At 48.2% G+C, this 14,166-nt stretch overlaps 1 protein-coding gene across 2 annotated transcripts in view; it reads right to left on the reverse strand.

Moving 5' to 3' along the window:
* Positions 1–14,166, reverse strand: part of upb1 (ureidopropionase, beta) — a 224,277-nt gene that overhangs the window by 55,917 nt on the left and 154,194 nt on the right. For both annotated transcript variants that reach the window (XM_068055441.1, XM_068055442.1), the window contains one exon: positions 4,809–4,963. In XM_068055441.1, coding sequence (XP_067911542.1) covers positions 4,809–4,963 — 155 coding nt within the window. The remainder of the gene's footprint in view (positions 1–4,808; positions 4,964–14,166) is intronic.

The raw sequence follows: 14,166 nt of genomic DNA on the forward strand, positions 1-14,166 counted from the left end.
GAATGGGGAATGGACAGTGTGATGGGAGTGAGGAATGGAGAATGGATAGTGTGATGGGAGTGAGGACTGAGGAATGGACAGTGAGGGGGGAGTCAGTAATGGGGAATCGATATAGAGACGGGAGTGAGGAATGGAGAATGGACAGTGAGAGGGGAGTGAGGAATGGGGAACGGACAGTGAGAGGTGGGTGAGGAATGAGGAATGGACAATGAGAGGGGGGTGAGGAATGGGGAATGGACAGTGAGAGGGGAGTGAGGAATAAGGAATGGAGAGCGAGAGTGGAGTGAGGAATGGGCAATGGACAGTGAGGGGGGAGTGAGGAATGGGGAATTGACAGTGAGAGGGGAGTGAGGAATGGGGAATGGATAGTGAGAGGGGAGTGAGGAATGGGGAATGCACAGTGAGGGGCGGGTGAGGAATGGAGAATGGACAGAGAGGGGGCAGTGAGGAATGGGGAATGGACAGTGAGGGGGGAGTGAGGAATGGGGAATGGTTAGTGAGGGGGCAGGGAGGTATGGGGAATGTGCAGTGAGGGGGCAGTGAGGAATGGGGAATGGACAGTGAGGGGGCAGTGAGGAATGGGGAATGGACAGTGAGAGGGGAGTGAGGAATGGGGAATGGATAGTGAGAGGGGAGTGAGGAATGGGGAACGGACAGTGAGATGGAAGTGAGGAATGGGGAATGGACAGTGACAGGGGACAGAGGAATGGGAAATAGAGAGTGACAGGGAATGAGGAATGGGGAATGGACAGTGAGACAGGAGTGAGGAATGGGGAATGGATAGTGAGACGAGAGTGAGGAATGGGGAATGGACAGTGAGACGAGAGTGAGGAATGGGGAATGGATAGTGAGAGGGGAGTGAGGAATGGGGAATGGACAGTGAGATTGGAGTGAGGAATGGGGAATGGAAATGAGACGGGAATCAGGAATGGGGAATGGACAGTGAGAGGGGAGTGAGGAATGGGGAATGGACAGTGAGAGGGGAATGGGGAATGGACAGTGAGAGGGGAGCGAGGAATGTGGAATGGGTTGTGAGACGGGAGTGAGGAATGGAGAATGGACAGTGAGAGGGGAGTGAGGAATGAGGAATGCACAGTGAGAGGGGAATGCGCAATGGACAGTGAGAGGGGAGTGAGGAATGGGGAATGGACAGTGAGGGGGGAGTGAGGAAGAGGGAATCGACAGTGACAGGGGAGTGAGGAATGGAGAATGGACAAAGAGATGGAGTGATGACTGAGGAATGGACAAGAGAGGGAAGTGAGGAATGGGGAATGGACAGTGAGATGGGAGTGAGGAATGGGGAATGGACAGTGAGATGGGAGTGAGGAATGGGGAATAGACAGTGAGAGGGGAGTGTGGAATGGGGATGGACAGTGAGAGGGGAGTGAGGAATGGGGAATGGACATTGAGAGGGGAGTGAGGAATGGGGAATGGACAGTGAGAGGGGAGTGAGGAATGGGGAATGGACAGTGAGGGGGGAGTGAGTAAGCGGGAATTGACAGTGAGGGGGGAGTGAGTAAGCGGGAAGCGACAGTGAGATGGGAGTGAGGAATGGGGAATGGACAGTGAGAGGGGAGTGAGGAATGAGGAATGGACAGTGAGAGGGGAGTGAGGAATGGGGAATGGATAGTGAGACGGGAGAGAGGAATGAGGAATGGACAGTGAGAGGGGAGTGAGGAATGGGGATTGGACAGTGAGGTGGGAGGGTGAGGATTGGGGAATGGACAGTGAGAGGGGAGTGAGGAATGGGGATTGGACAGTGAGGTGGGAGGGTGAGGATTGGGGAATGGACAGTGAAAGGGGAGTGAGGAATGGGGAATGGACAGTGAGATGGGAGTGAGGAATGGGGAATGGACAGTGAGATGGGAGTGAGGAATGGGGAATAGACAGTGAGATGGGAGTGAGGAATGGGGAATGGTTAGTGAGGGGGCAGGGAGGAATGGGGAATGTGCAGTGAGGGGGCAGTGAGGAATGGGGAATGGACAGTGAGGGGGCAGTGAGGAATGGGGAATGGACAGTGAGAGGGGAGTGAGGAATGGGGAATGGATAGTGAGAGGGGAGTGAGGAATGGGGAACGGAGAGTGAGATGGAAGTGAGGAATGGGGAATGGACAGTGACAGGGGAGAGAGGAATGGGAAATGGAGAGTGACAGGGAATGAGGAATGGGGAATGGACAGTGAGACAGGAGTGAGGAATGGGGAATGGATAGTGAGGTGGGAGGGAGAGGATTGGGGAATGGACAGTGAGAGGGGAGTGAGGAATGGGGAATGGACAGTGAGGGGGGAGTGAGGGATGGGGAATGGTCAGTGAGGTGGGAGGGTAAGGATTGGGGAATGGACAGTGAGAGAGGAGTGAGGAATGGGGAATGGATAGTGAGACGAGAGTGAGGAATGGGGAATGGACAGTGAGAGGGGAATGAGGAATTGGGAATGGATAGTGAGAGGGGAGTGAGGAATGGGGAATGGGTTGTGAGACGGGAGTGAGGAATGGAGAATGGACAGTGAGAGGGGAGCGAGGAATGTGGAATGGGTTGTGAGACGGGAGTGAGGAATGGAGAATGGACAGTGAGAGGGGAGTGAGGAATGAGGAATGCACAGTGAGAGGGGAATGGGGAATGGACAGCGAGAGGGGAGCGAGGAATGTGGAATGGGTTGTGAGACGGGAGTGAGGAATGGAGAATGGACAGTGAGAGGGGAGTGAGGAATGAGGAATGCACAGTGAGAGGGGAATGCGCAATGGACAGTGAGAGGGGAGTGAGGAATGGGGAATGGACAGTGAGGGGGGAGTGAGGAAGAGGGAATCGACAGTGAGAGAGGAGTGAGAAATGGGGAATGGATAGTGAGACGAGAGTGAGGAATGGGGAGCGGACAGTGAGTGGGAAGTGGGGAATGGGGAATGAACAGTGAGATGGGAGTGAGGAATGGGGAATGGACAGTGAGATGGGAGTGAGGAATGGGGAATGGACAGTGAGATGGGAGTGAAGAATGGGGAATAGACAGTGAGATGGGAGTGAGGAATGGGGAATGGACAGTGAGAGGGGAGTGTGGAATGGGGATGGACAGTGAGAGGGGAGTGAGGAATGGGGAATGGACAGTGAGAGGGGAGTGAGGAATGGGGAATGGACAGTGAGGGGGGAGTGAGGAATGGGGAATGGATAGTGAGATGGGAGTGAGGAATGGAGAATGGATAGTGCGATGGGAGTGAGGACTGAGGAATGGACAGTGAGGGGGGAGTGAGGAATGGGGAATGGATAGAGAGACGGGAGTGAGAAATGGGGAATGGACAGTGAGAGGGGGGAGGAATGGGGAATGGACAGTGAGAGGGGAGTGAGGAATAGCAAATGGAGAGTGTGAGAGGAGTGAGGAATGGGCAATGGACAGTGAGAGGGGAGTGAGGATTGGGGAATGGACAGTGAGATGGGAGTGAGGAATGGGGAATGGACAGTGACAGGGGAGTGAGGAATGGGGAATGGAGAGTGACAGGGAATGAGGAATGGGGAATGGACAGTGAGACAGGAGTGAGGAATGGGGAATGGACAGTGAGTTGGGAGGCAGAGGAATGGGGAATGGACAGTGAGGGGGCAGTGAGGAATGGGGAATGGTCAGTGAGGTGGGAGGGTGAGGATTGGGGAATGGACAGTGAGAGGAGAGTGAGGAATGGGGAATGGATAGAGAGAAGGGAGTGAGGAATGGGGAATGGAAGTGAGACGGGAGTGAGGAATGGGGGATGGACAGTGAGAGGGGAGAGAGGAATGGGGAATGGACAGCGAGATGGGAGTGAGATGGGAGTGAGGTCTGAGGACTTGTCAGTGACAGGGGAGTGAGGAATGGGGAATGGACAAAGAGATGGAGTGATGACTGAGGAATGGACAAGAGAGGGAAGTGAGGAATGGGGAATGAACAGTGAGATGGGAGTGAGGAATGGGGAATGGACAGTGAGATGGGAGTGAGGAACGGGGAATAGACAGTGAGATGGGAGTGATGAATGGGGAATGGATAGTGAGAGGGGAGTGAGGAATGGGGAATGGACAGTGAGAGGGGAGTGTGGAATGGGGAATGGACATTGAGAGGGGAGTGAGGAATGGGGAATGGACAGTGAGAGGGGAGTGAGGAATGGGGAATGGACAGTGAGGGGGGAGTGAGTAAGAGGGAATCGACAGTGAGATGGGAGTGAGGAATGGGGAATGGACAGTGAGAGGGGAGTGAGGAATGAGGAATGGACAGTGAGAGGGGAGTGAGGAATGGGGATTGGACAGTGAGGTGGGAGGGTGAGGATTGGGGAATGGACAGTGAGAGGGGAGTGAGGAATGGGGATTGGACAGTGAGGTGGGAGGGTGAGGATTGGGGAATGGACAGTGAGAGGGGAGTGGGGAATGGAGACTGGACAGTGAGAGGGGAGTGAGGAAGCTGCAGGGGGTTTCTGAAGGTGAAGATGTTGAAGGTGTTTTTTTCTGGGTGCTGGAGCTGATTACAGAACAGTGTAATGTGTATAATGCCCTGGAGCTGGTCAGGGCACAAGTTGGATGAATTGGGGTGGGAGTTATTTCTGGGGGACGAAGGTGACATAGGTAGCAAGGATCGTTCTTGGTGATCGAAATGGGGAGAATGAGGAGCAGAGATGGCTGAGGATTCAGAGGGAAAGGAAATAATCATATTAACGGATTGGATGCGAGGGGTGGAAGCTGACCCTGGCGTCAGTGCACAGGAAGGAATAGGTTGTCACCTTCGCGGGAAACATTTAAAAGGAGGTATAGGAGCTTGGACAGCAGGGCAGTAAAGACTGTGTCATGTAATGTTGCTTTGACTCACCTTGAATGTCCATTTATCATTCATCTGTCGACACAGGTTCAAATCAAGCTCAGCAACAAGCAGCCCATCATCGGTACGAGACAGCCCAGGTGTCCGACTACCATCAGGAGCAGCGATATAACTGGAGCCATAGAAATGGCCAAAGTCACGATGAGCTTTCCAGGGGAAGCAGAAAAAAAGCATCGATACAAAATATAAGTCAATATAAACAACAGAACCCATGCAAAGGACACGCCCCCACCCCGCCCAGATACGACACACTCCTTGGAAACAATACCCCCTCGCCCCAGACCGACACCTCCCCCAGAAATGACACCCCCCTGGGAAACGACCTCCCCCCGCCCCCTCCACCACCGCTGGAAAAGACATCCTCCCGCCGGAAACGGCACTTTCCTCGGAAACGACCTCCCCACACCTCACCCCCCCCCCCCACTCACCAGAAATGACACACTCCCCGGGAACGACGCCCCCCGGAAACGACAAACCCCCCCCTGCCCCCAGAAACGAAACACTCCTTGAAAGCGACAACGCCCCTCCCCTCCCGGGACAGATACCCACTGGAAACGACACCCCCCCCCGCCGCCCGCACCCAGAAACGACCCCCCCCCCGGAATCGACATCCCCGAAAACGACACCCCCCCCACCCCAGAAATGGCTCGTTTGCCATCCTAATAACTTGCTGTACCTGCATACTAACTATTTGTGATTCATGTACCAAGAAACCTTGATCCGTTCTGCAATTCCATTCAAATATACAGCTTTTACAGGCAGTGACTAGTGGGGTACTGCAGGGATCGGTGCTCGGACCCCAGCTAGTCACAATATATATTAATGATTTAGATGAGGGAACTAAATGTAATATCTCCAAATTTGCAGATGACACAAAACTGGGTGGGAGGGTGAGTTGTGAGGAGGATGCAGAGAGGCTTCAGGGTGATTTGGACAAGTTGTGTGAGTGGGCAAGTGCATGGCAGATGCAGTATAATGTGGATAAATGTGAGGTTATCCACTTTGGTAGCAAAAACAGGAAGGCAGATTATTATCTGAACGGCTATAAACTGAGAGAGGGGAATATGCAACGAGACCTGGGTGTTCTCGTACACCAGTCGCTGGAGGTTAGCATGCAGATGCAACAAGCGGTCAAAAAGGCAAATGGTATGTTGGCCTTCATAGCAAGAGGATTCGAGTACAGGAGCAGGGATGTCTTGCTGCAATTATACAGGGCCTTGGTGAGGCCACACCTGGAATATTGTGTGCAGTTTTGGTCTCCTTATCTGAGGAAGGATGTTCTTGCTATCGAGGGAGTGCAGCGAAGGTTTACCAGACTGATTCCTGGGATGGCGGGACTGACGTATGAGGAGAGATTGAGTCACTTAGGATTATATTTGCTGGAGTTCAGAAGAGTGAGGAGAGATCTCATAGAAACCTATAAAATTCTAACAGGATTTGACAGGGTAGATGCAGGAAGGATGTTCCCGATGGTGGAGGAGTCCAGACCAGGGGTCATAGTCTAAGGATACGGGGTAAACCTTTCAGGACTGAGATGAGGAGAAATTTCTTCACCCAGAGACTAGTGAGCCTGTGGAATTCGCTACCATAGAAAGCAGTTAAGGCCAACACATTGTATGTTTTCAAGAAGGATTTCGATATAGCTCTTGGGGTGAAAGGGATCAAAGGATTTGGGGGAAAATGAGAACAGGTTACTGAGTTGGATCATCAGCCATGGTCATAATGAATGGCGGAGCAGGCTCAAAGGGCCGAATGGCCTACTCCTGCTCCTATTTTCTATGTTTCTGTGTTTTCTATTCATCCTGCCAAAGTGGACAAGTTCACCTTATGCTCCATCTGCCATATTTTTGTCCACTCACTTAACCAATCTAAATCACTTTGTGGACCCTTTCGTCCTGTTGATAGTTTACTTTCCTTCATATCTGTCATCAGCAAATTTAGCTACCGTACATTTGGTCCCTACCCCCAAGTCATTGATATAAGTTGTAAATAGTTGAGACCCCAGCACTGATCCCTGTGACACTCCACTAGTTACAGCTTGCCAACCCAAAAATGCCCCATTCATCCCTACTCTCTGCTTCCTGTTAGCTAACCAATCCTCTATCCATCCTAATATGGTACCCACTACACCATAAGTTCTTACTTTGTGTAGCAACCTTTGCAGTGGCACCTTATCGAATGCATTTTGGAAATCCAAGTACACCACAGCACACCTTTCTTGTTACTTCCTCAAAGAAGTCTAATAAATTAGTCAACACAATTTCACTTTCACAAAACCATGTTGACTCTGTTTGATTGTATTATGATTTTCTAGATGTCCTGCTATTACCTCCTTAATAATGGATTCTAGAATTTTCCCGATGACAGATGTTAGGCTAACTGGCCTATAGTTTCCTGCTTTCTGTCTCCCTTCTTTCTTGAATAGAGGTGTTACATTTACAATTTTCCAATCAGCTGGGATCTTTCCAGAATCTAGGGAGTTTTGAAAGATCACAACCAATGCATTTACAAACTCTGCAGCCACTTCTTTTAAGACCTTAGGATGCAGGCTATCTGGTCCTAGGGACTTGTCAGCCTTTAGTTCTAATAGTTTTCTCAGTACCTTTTCCCTCGTGATTGTTTTAAGTTCCTCCCTCCTAATTACCTCTTGATTTTCAAGTACTCTTGGGATTTTTTGTGTCTTCAACAGTGAAGACAGACACAAAATACTTGTTCAACACTTCCGCCATTTTCTTGTTTCACATTATTAATTCCCCAGTCTCATGCTCTACGGGTTTAAGCTCGTTTTAGTGACTCTTTTCCTTTTTAAATACTTGTAGAAAGACTTACTATCTGTTTTTATATTTCTAGTTAGCTTTCTCTTTTACTCTAATTTCTCCTTCCTTAATTTTTCAGTCATTCTTTGCTTGTTTCTAAAATCTGTCCAATCTTATGACGTACCACTCATCTTCTCAGTATTGCACACCTTTTTATTTCAATTTGATACTATTCTTAACTTATGTAGCCATGGATGGTGCATCCTTCTCATAGAGTCTTTCTTAATGGAACATATTTTTGCTAAGTGTTATGAAATATCTCCTTAACTGTCTGCCACTGCTTCTCTAGTGTCCTACCTTTTAATCTATTTTCCCAGTTCATTTTAGCCAACTCTGTCCTCATACCCTTGTAATTGCCTTTATGTATGATTAGGTCGCTAGTCTTAGACCCACACTTTTCACTCTCAAACTGAATGTGAAATTCTGTCACGTTATGATCACTGTTGCCTAGAGGCTCCTTTACTATGAGGTCATTAATTAATCCTATAATAAAAGCAAAATACTGAAAATGCTGGACATCTGAAACAAAAACAAAAAGTGCTGGAAATACTCAGCAGGTCTGGCAGCATCTGTGGAGAGAGAAGCGTAGTTAACGTTTCAAGTCTGTGACCTTTCATGAGAACTGGCAAAGGTTAGAAAATAATTAGGTTTTAAGCAAGTGAAGGGGAGGAGGATGGGAGAGAGAAAAAGGGGAAGGTGTGTGAAAGGGCAGGAGAGATTAAATAACAAAGCTGTCCTGGGACAAAGGCAAAACGTGTGTTAATGCTTGTGATGAAAGACAAAGCATTAGTCCAGAGAGGGTGTTAATAGTGGAATAATGAGCAGCTCTGACTACATGAAAAGCAGGCACATGGTTCAAAAATAAAATATTAAAAAAGGCCAGTCATGCTCTGAAGTTATTGAACTCAATGTTCAGTTGGCAAGGCTGTAGAGTGCCTAATCGAAAGATCAGGTGCTGTTCCTCGAGCTTGCGTTGATGTTCACTGGAGCAGTCAAAGACAGAAATGTTGGCATGAGAGCGGAGGGGATAGTTGAAATGGCAAGCAACTGGAAGCTTGGAGTCATGCTTTCGGACTGAGCGGAGATGTTAAGCAAAGCGGTCACCCAATCTGCGTTTCGTCTCCCCAATGTAGAGGAGACCACATTGCGAGCAGTGAATACAGTATACTACATTGAAAGAAGTACAATTAAATCACTGCTTCACCTGAAAGGAGTGTTTGGGGCCTTGGATAGTGAGAAGAGAGGAGGTAAAAGTGCAGGTATTACACCTCTTGCAATTGTACGGGAAGGTGCCATGGGAAGGGGACGAGGTGTAGGGTGTAATGGAGGAGTGGACCAGGGTGTCGCAGAAGGAATTATCCCTTCGGAATGCTGACAGGGGAGGGGAAGATGTGTTTGGTAGTGGCATCACCACCATGGCAGAGGATGATCCTTTGGATGTGGAGGCTGGTGGGGTGAAAAGTGAGGACAAGGGGAACCCTGTCGCGGTTCTGGGAGGGAGGGGAAGGGGTGAGGGCAGAAGTGCGGGAAGTGGGCCGGACACGGTTGAGGGCCCTGTCAACCACAGTGGGGGGGAATCCTCAGTTGAAGAAAAAAGAAGACATATCAGAGGCATAGTTGTGGAAGGTAGCATCATCAGAGCAGATGCGTTGGAGACGGAGAAACTGGGAGAATGGAATGGAGTCCTTACAGGAGGCAGCGTGTGAAGAAGTGTAGTCGAGGTAGCTGTGGGAGTCAGTGGGCTTATAATGAATATTAGTAGATAATCTATCCCTAGAGATTGAGACAGAGAGGTTGAGGAAGGGAAGGGAAGTGTCGGAGATGGACCACGTAAAGGTGAGAGAAGGGTGGAAATTGGAAGCAAAGTTGATAAAGTTTTCCAGTTCGGGGCAGGAGCAGGAAACGGCACCGATACAGTCATCAATGTACCGGAAAAGAGTTGGGGGAGGGGGCCTGAGTAGGACTGTAACAAGGAATGTTCAACTTATCCCACAAAAAGACAGGCATAACTAGGACCTATGCGGGTACCCATAACAACATCTTTCACTTGAAGGAAATGAGTGGAGTTGAAGGAGAAGTCGTTCATTGTGAGAACAAGTTCAGCCAGGCGGAGGAGGGTGGTGGTGGATGGGGACTGGTTGGGCCTCTGTTCAAGGAAGAAGCGGAGAGCCCTCAAACCGTCCTGGTGGATCATCCTCTGCCATTTCCGCCACATCCAGCGTGATGCCACTACCAAACACATCTTCCTCTCCCCTCCCCCGTTAGCATTCCGAAGGAATCATTCCCTCCACGACACCCTGGTCCACTCCTCCATTACACCCTACACTTCATCCCCTTCCCACGGCACCTTCCCATGCAATCGCAGGAGGTGTAATATATGTCCTTTTACCTCCTCTCTCCTCACTATCCAAGGCCCCAAACACTCCTTTCAGGTGAAGCAGTGATTTACTTAACTTCTTTCAATGTAGTATACTGTATTCACTGCTCACAATGTGGTCTCCCCAATGTAGGGGAGACCACATTGTGAGCAGTGAATACAGTATACTACATTGAAAGAAGTACAAGTAAATCACTGCTAGTTAATCAATGTAGGGGAGACCAAACGCAGACTGGGTGACCGCATTGTGGAACACCTCCGCTCAGTCCGAAAACATGACCCCGAGCTTCCTGCCGCTTGCCATTTCAACACCCCCCCCCCTTGTTCTCATGCCCACATCTCTGTCCTGGGATTGCTGCAGTGTTCCAGTGAACATCAATGCAAGCTCAAGGAACAGCATCTCATTTACCGATTAGGCACGGTACAGCCTGCCGGACTGAACATTGTGTTCAATAATTTCAGAGCATGACTGGTCACCCCCTTTTTTTTTTAGTTTTATTTTGTATTTTTTATTTTTATTTCATTTTATTTTTGTTTGTTTCATCATTACACTTTTTTTTACCACGTGCCTGCCCACTTCTTTTTCACGTTTGTGCTTTTGGCTAGGGCTTTCATTATTCTGTCATTTAACACCCTCTCTGCACTAACGCTTTGTCTTTCACCACACTATTAACACACTCTTTGCCTTTGCCCTATGAGCTGCTTTGCAGTTATTCTCTGTGACCTTGTCCTATCAACACCTTCTCTTTTGTTATCTCTTGCCCCACCCCCGCTTTATTTGCTTAAAACCTATTACATTTCTAACCTTTGCCTGTTCTGATGAAGGGGCACTGACCTGACATCTCTCTCCACAGATGCTGCCAGATCTGCTGAGTATTTCCAGCACTTTTTGATTTTATCTCTGAAATGGCCATCAGGACATACATATTTATTCCTATTTGTGCTATCAATTCATCCATTTTATTATGAATACTGCATCAATTTAGATACAGAGCCTTTAATTCTGTCTTTTTAGCACTCTTGCAAACTCTGGCCTTATCTGCTGGTGCTCTCTTCAGTTTATATGCTCTGTCCCTTCCTGCCACTCTCTGGTTATCATTATCTATATCACTATCCTGCTCTATTGCCTTGTCCTTTCTCTTTAGGTAAATAGGCCCTTCCCATCCGCTCGAGCTAGGCCCCTCACAATTTTGTACATTTCAACAAAATCTCTCCTCAGCCTCCTCTGTTCCAAGGAGAACAACCCCAGCCTAACCTATATTTCCGCATAGCTGCAATTTTCCAGTCCTGGCAACATCCTCGTAAATCTCCTCTGTACCCTCTCCAATGCAATTACATCCTTTCTGTAATGAGGGGCTGGACTTTGTGCAGGAGACGGGGGTCCTGGTGTCGGGCTGAAAAGTCGGGCGAGAATCCCACCTCTGCGTCTTTTCAGGCCCCTGGAGCGATCCTCCGATCTTTGGCCATCAATGTTGAAGGAGGGGGGATCCCTGTCCCTTTAAACACTTAATAGGGATGGCGATCCCACCCCCAAGAACTGTTGACTAATCACAGGGCCGGCAGTTCAACAGTATCGGCAGCTTCACCGGGAGCAGTGGCCACTGCCGGTACTGCAGAGGCCCCGGACCCAGGCCCAGTGTTGAAATCCCAGACCCGTAGAAGGTGAGGTGGGGTTGCCGGGGCCAGTCAGCAAGGCCCTCGTGAGGGGGCAGTATCAGCATTCGGTCCAGGGCCTTGCTAAATCCATGTAGATCACATCAACTGCACTACCTTTATCAATCCTCCTTGTTACCTCCTCAAAAAATTCAATCAAGTTAGTCAGACATGACATACCTGTATCCAGTAAGGATTGAAAATGATGATCAGACCTTCCGCTATTTCCTCCCTGGCTTCTTTTAACAGCCTGGGATACATTGCATTCGGCCCTGGTGATTTATCCACTTTCAAGAGTGTTAATCCCATTAATAATTCCTCTCCCCCATGTTTATCACATCCAATACTGCACACCCCTCTTCCTTAACTACAACATCTGCATTATCCCCCTTTTTTGTGAAGACAGATGCAAAGTATTCAATACCCACATCTTCTGTCTCCACACACAGGTTATCTTTTTGGTCTTTTATGGGCCATGTTCTTTCCTTAATTATCCTCTTACTCTTAATGTATTGATGAAACAGTTTTGGGTTCACCTTGATTTTACTTGCCAATATTCTTTCATGCCCTCTATGCTTTCCTAATTTCCTTTTTGATTTCAGCCCTCCACTTTCTATACTCCTCTCGGCTTTCTGTAGTATTGAGTTCTTGATGTCTGACATAAGCTTTCCTTTTCTGCCTCATCTTACCCTGCAGGCTCCTTGACATCCATGGGGCTCTATGTTTGGCCATCCCACCCTTTTTCTTTGTGGGAACATGTTACATACAAACATACAAATTAGGAGCAGCAGTAGGCCACTCGGCCCCACGAGCCTGCTCCACCATTCAATAAGTTCATGGCTGAACTGATTACTCCACATTTCCACCTACCCCCGATAACCTTTCACCTCCTTGCTTATCAAGAATCTATCTACCTCTGCCTTAAAAATATTGAAAGACTCTGCTTTCACTGTCTTTTGAGGAAGAGAATTCCAAAGACTCACAACCCTCTGAGAGAAAAAATTTCTCCTCATCTCTGTCTTAAATGGGCGACCCCTTATTCTTAAACAGTGACCCCTAGTTCGAGATTCTCCCACAAGGGGAAACATCCTTTCCACATCCACCCTGTCAAGACCCCTCAGGATCTTATATGTTTCAATCAAGTCGCCTCTTACTAGTCGAAATTCCAGCAGATACAAGCCTAGCCTGTCCAATCTTTCCTCATATGACAACCCGTTCATTCCAGGAATTAGTCTCGTAAACCTTCTCTGAACTGCTTCCAATGCAGTTTGCTCTGAACCCACTGAATCTCCCCTTTGAATACCTCCCATTGCTCTGACACTGATTTACCTTCAAGTAGCTGTTTCCAGTCAACTTTTGCTCAACCATTTCTCAGTTTAATAAAATTGGCCTGACCCAGTTTAGAACTTTAACTTCTGTTTTATCGCTGTCCTTTTCCATTCTGTTAAAACTGACTGAATTATGATCACTACCACCAAAATGCTCTCCCACTGCCACTCCTTCAACCTGCCCAACTTCATTATCTAAAACCAAATCCAGAACAGCACCTTCTCTTGTGGACTTACTACATACTGGCTGATGCACCTTAAGAATTCTGTTCCCTTCATTCCTTTCACACTAAAACTATCCAAGTTAATATTGGGGTAGTTAAAATCCCCTATTACTGCCCTATTGTTTTTGCACTTCTCAGAGATTTGCCTTCATATTTGCTCTTCTATCTCCCTCTGACTGTTCAGGGGTCTATAGTACACTCCCAGTAGTGTGAATGCCCCTTTTTTGTTCCTGAGCTCAATCCATATGGCCTCAATTGATGATCCTTCTAACATACAGCTCTTCTCAGCTGTAATTACTTCTCTATCCAAAATTGCCACCCCCCCCTCCCTTTTTATCCTCCTCTCTATCTTGTCTGAAAATCCTGTAACCAAGAACGTTGAGCTGCCATTCCTTTCCCTTTTAAGCCATGTTTCTGTAATAGCTATATCATATAGCCACATTTCCTTTTGTGCCCTCAGCGCGTCTGTTTTATTTGCTATACTACTTGCATTGAACTATATTGCCTTGAGCACCGCCAAACTTAAAAAAAATTTTCTATCCTTTGTTTCCTCTGCCTTCCAGACTCACCCAATAATTTTCTGTCTTCCATTTCTGATTTTGCCCCATTGAATCTACCCTCAGGTTCCCATCCTCCGGCCAAACTAATTCAAACACTGCCCAACAGCACCAGCAAACCTTCCAACAAGGATATTGGTCCCGGCCCTGTTGAGGTGCAAACCATCCGGTTTGTAATGGTCCCACCTCTCCCAGAACTGGTCCCAATGTCCCAGGAATCTAAAGCCCCCCGCACCATCTCTCCAGCCACTCATTCATCAGCTCTAACCTCCTATTTCTATGCTCAGTAGCAGGTAGCACTTGGACTAATCCAGAGAATACTACATCTCAGGTCCTGCTTTTTAACGTCTTGCCCAGTTCCCTAAAATCTGCTTTCAGGACCTCATCCCTCTTT

The sequence above is a fragment of the Heterodontus francisci genome, chromosome 23 (assembly GCF_036365525.1).
Source record: "Heterodontus francisci isolate sHetFra1 chromosome 23, sHetFra1.hap1, whole genome shotgun sequence".
Lineage (NCBI taxonomy): Eukaryota > Metazoa > Chordata > Chondrichthyes > Heterodontiformes > Heterodontidae > Heterodontus > Heterodontus francisci.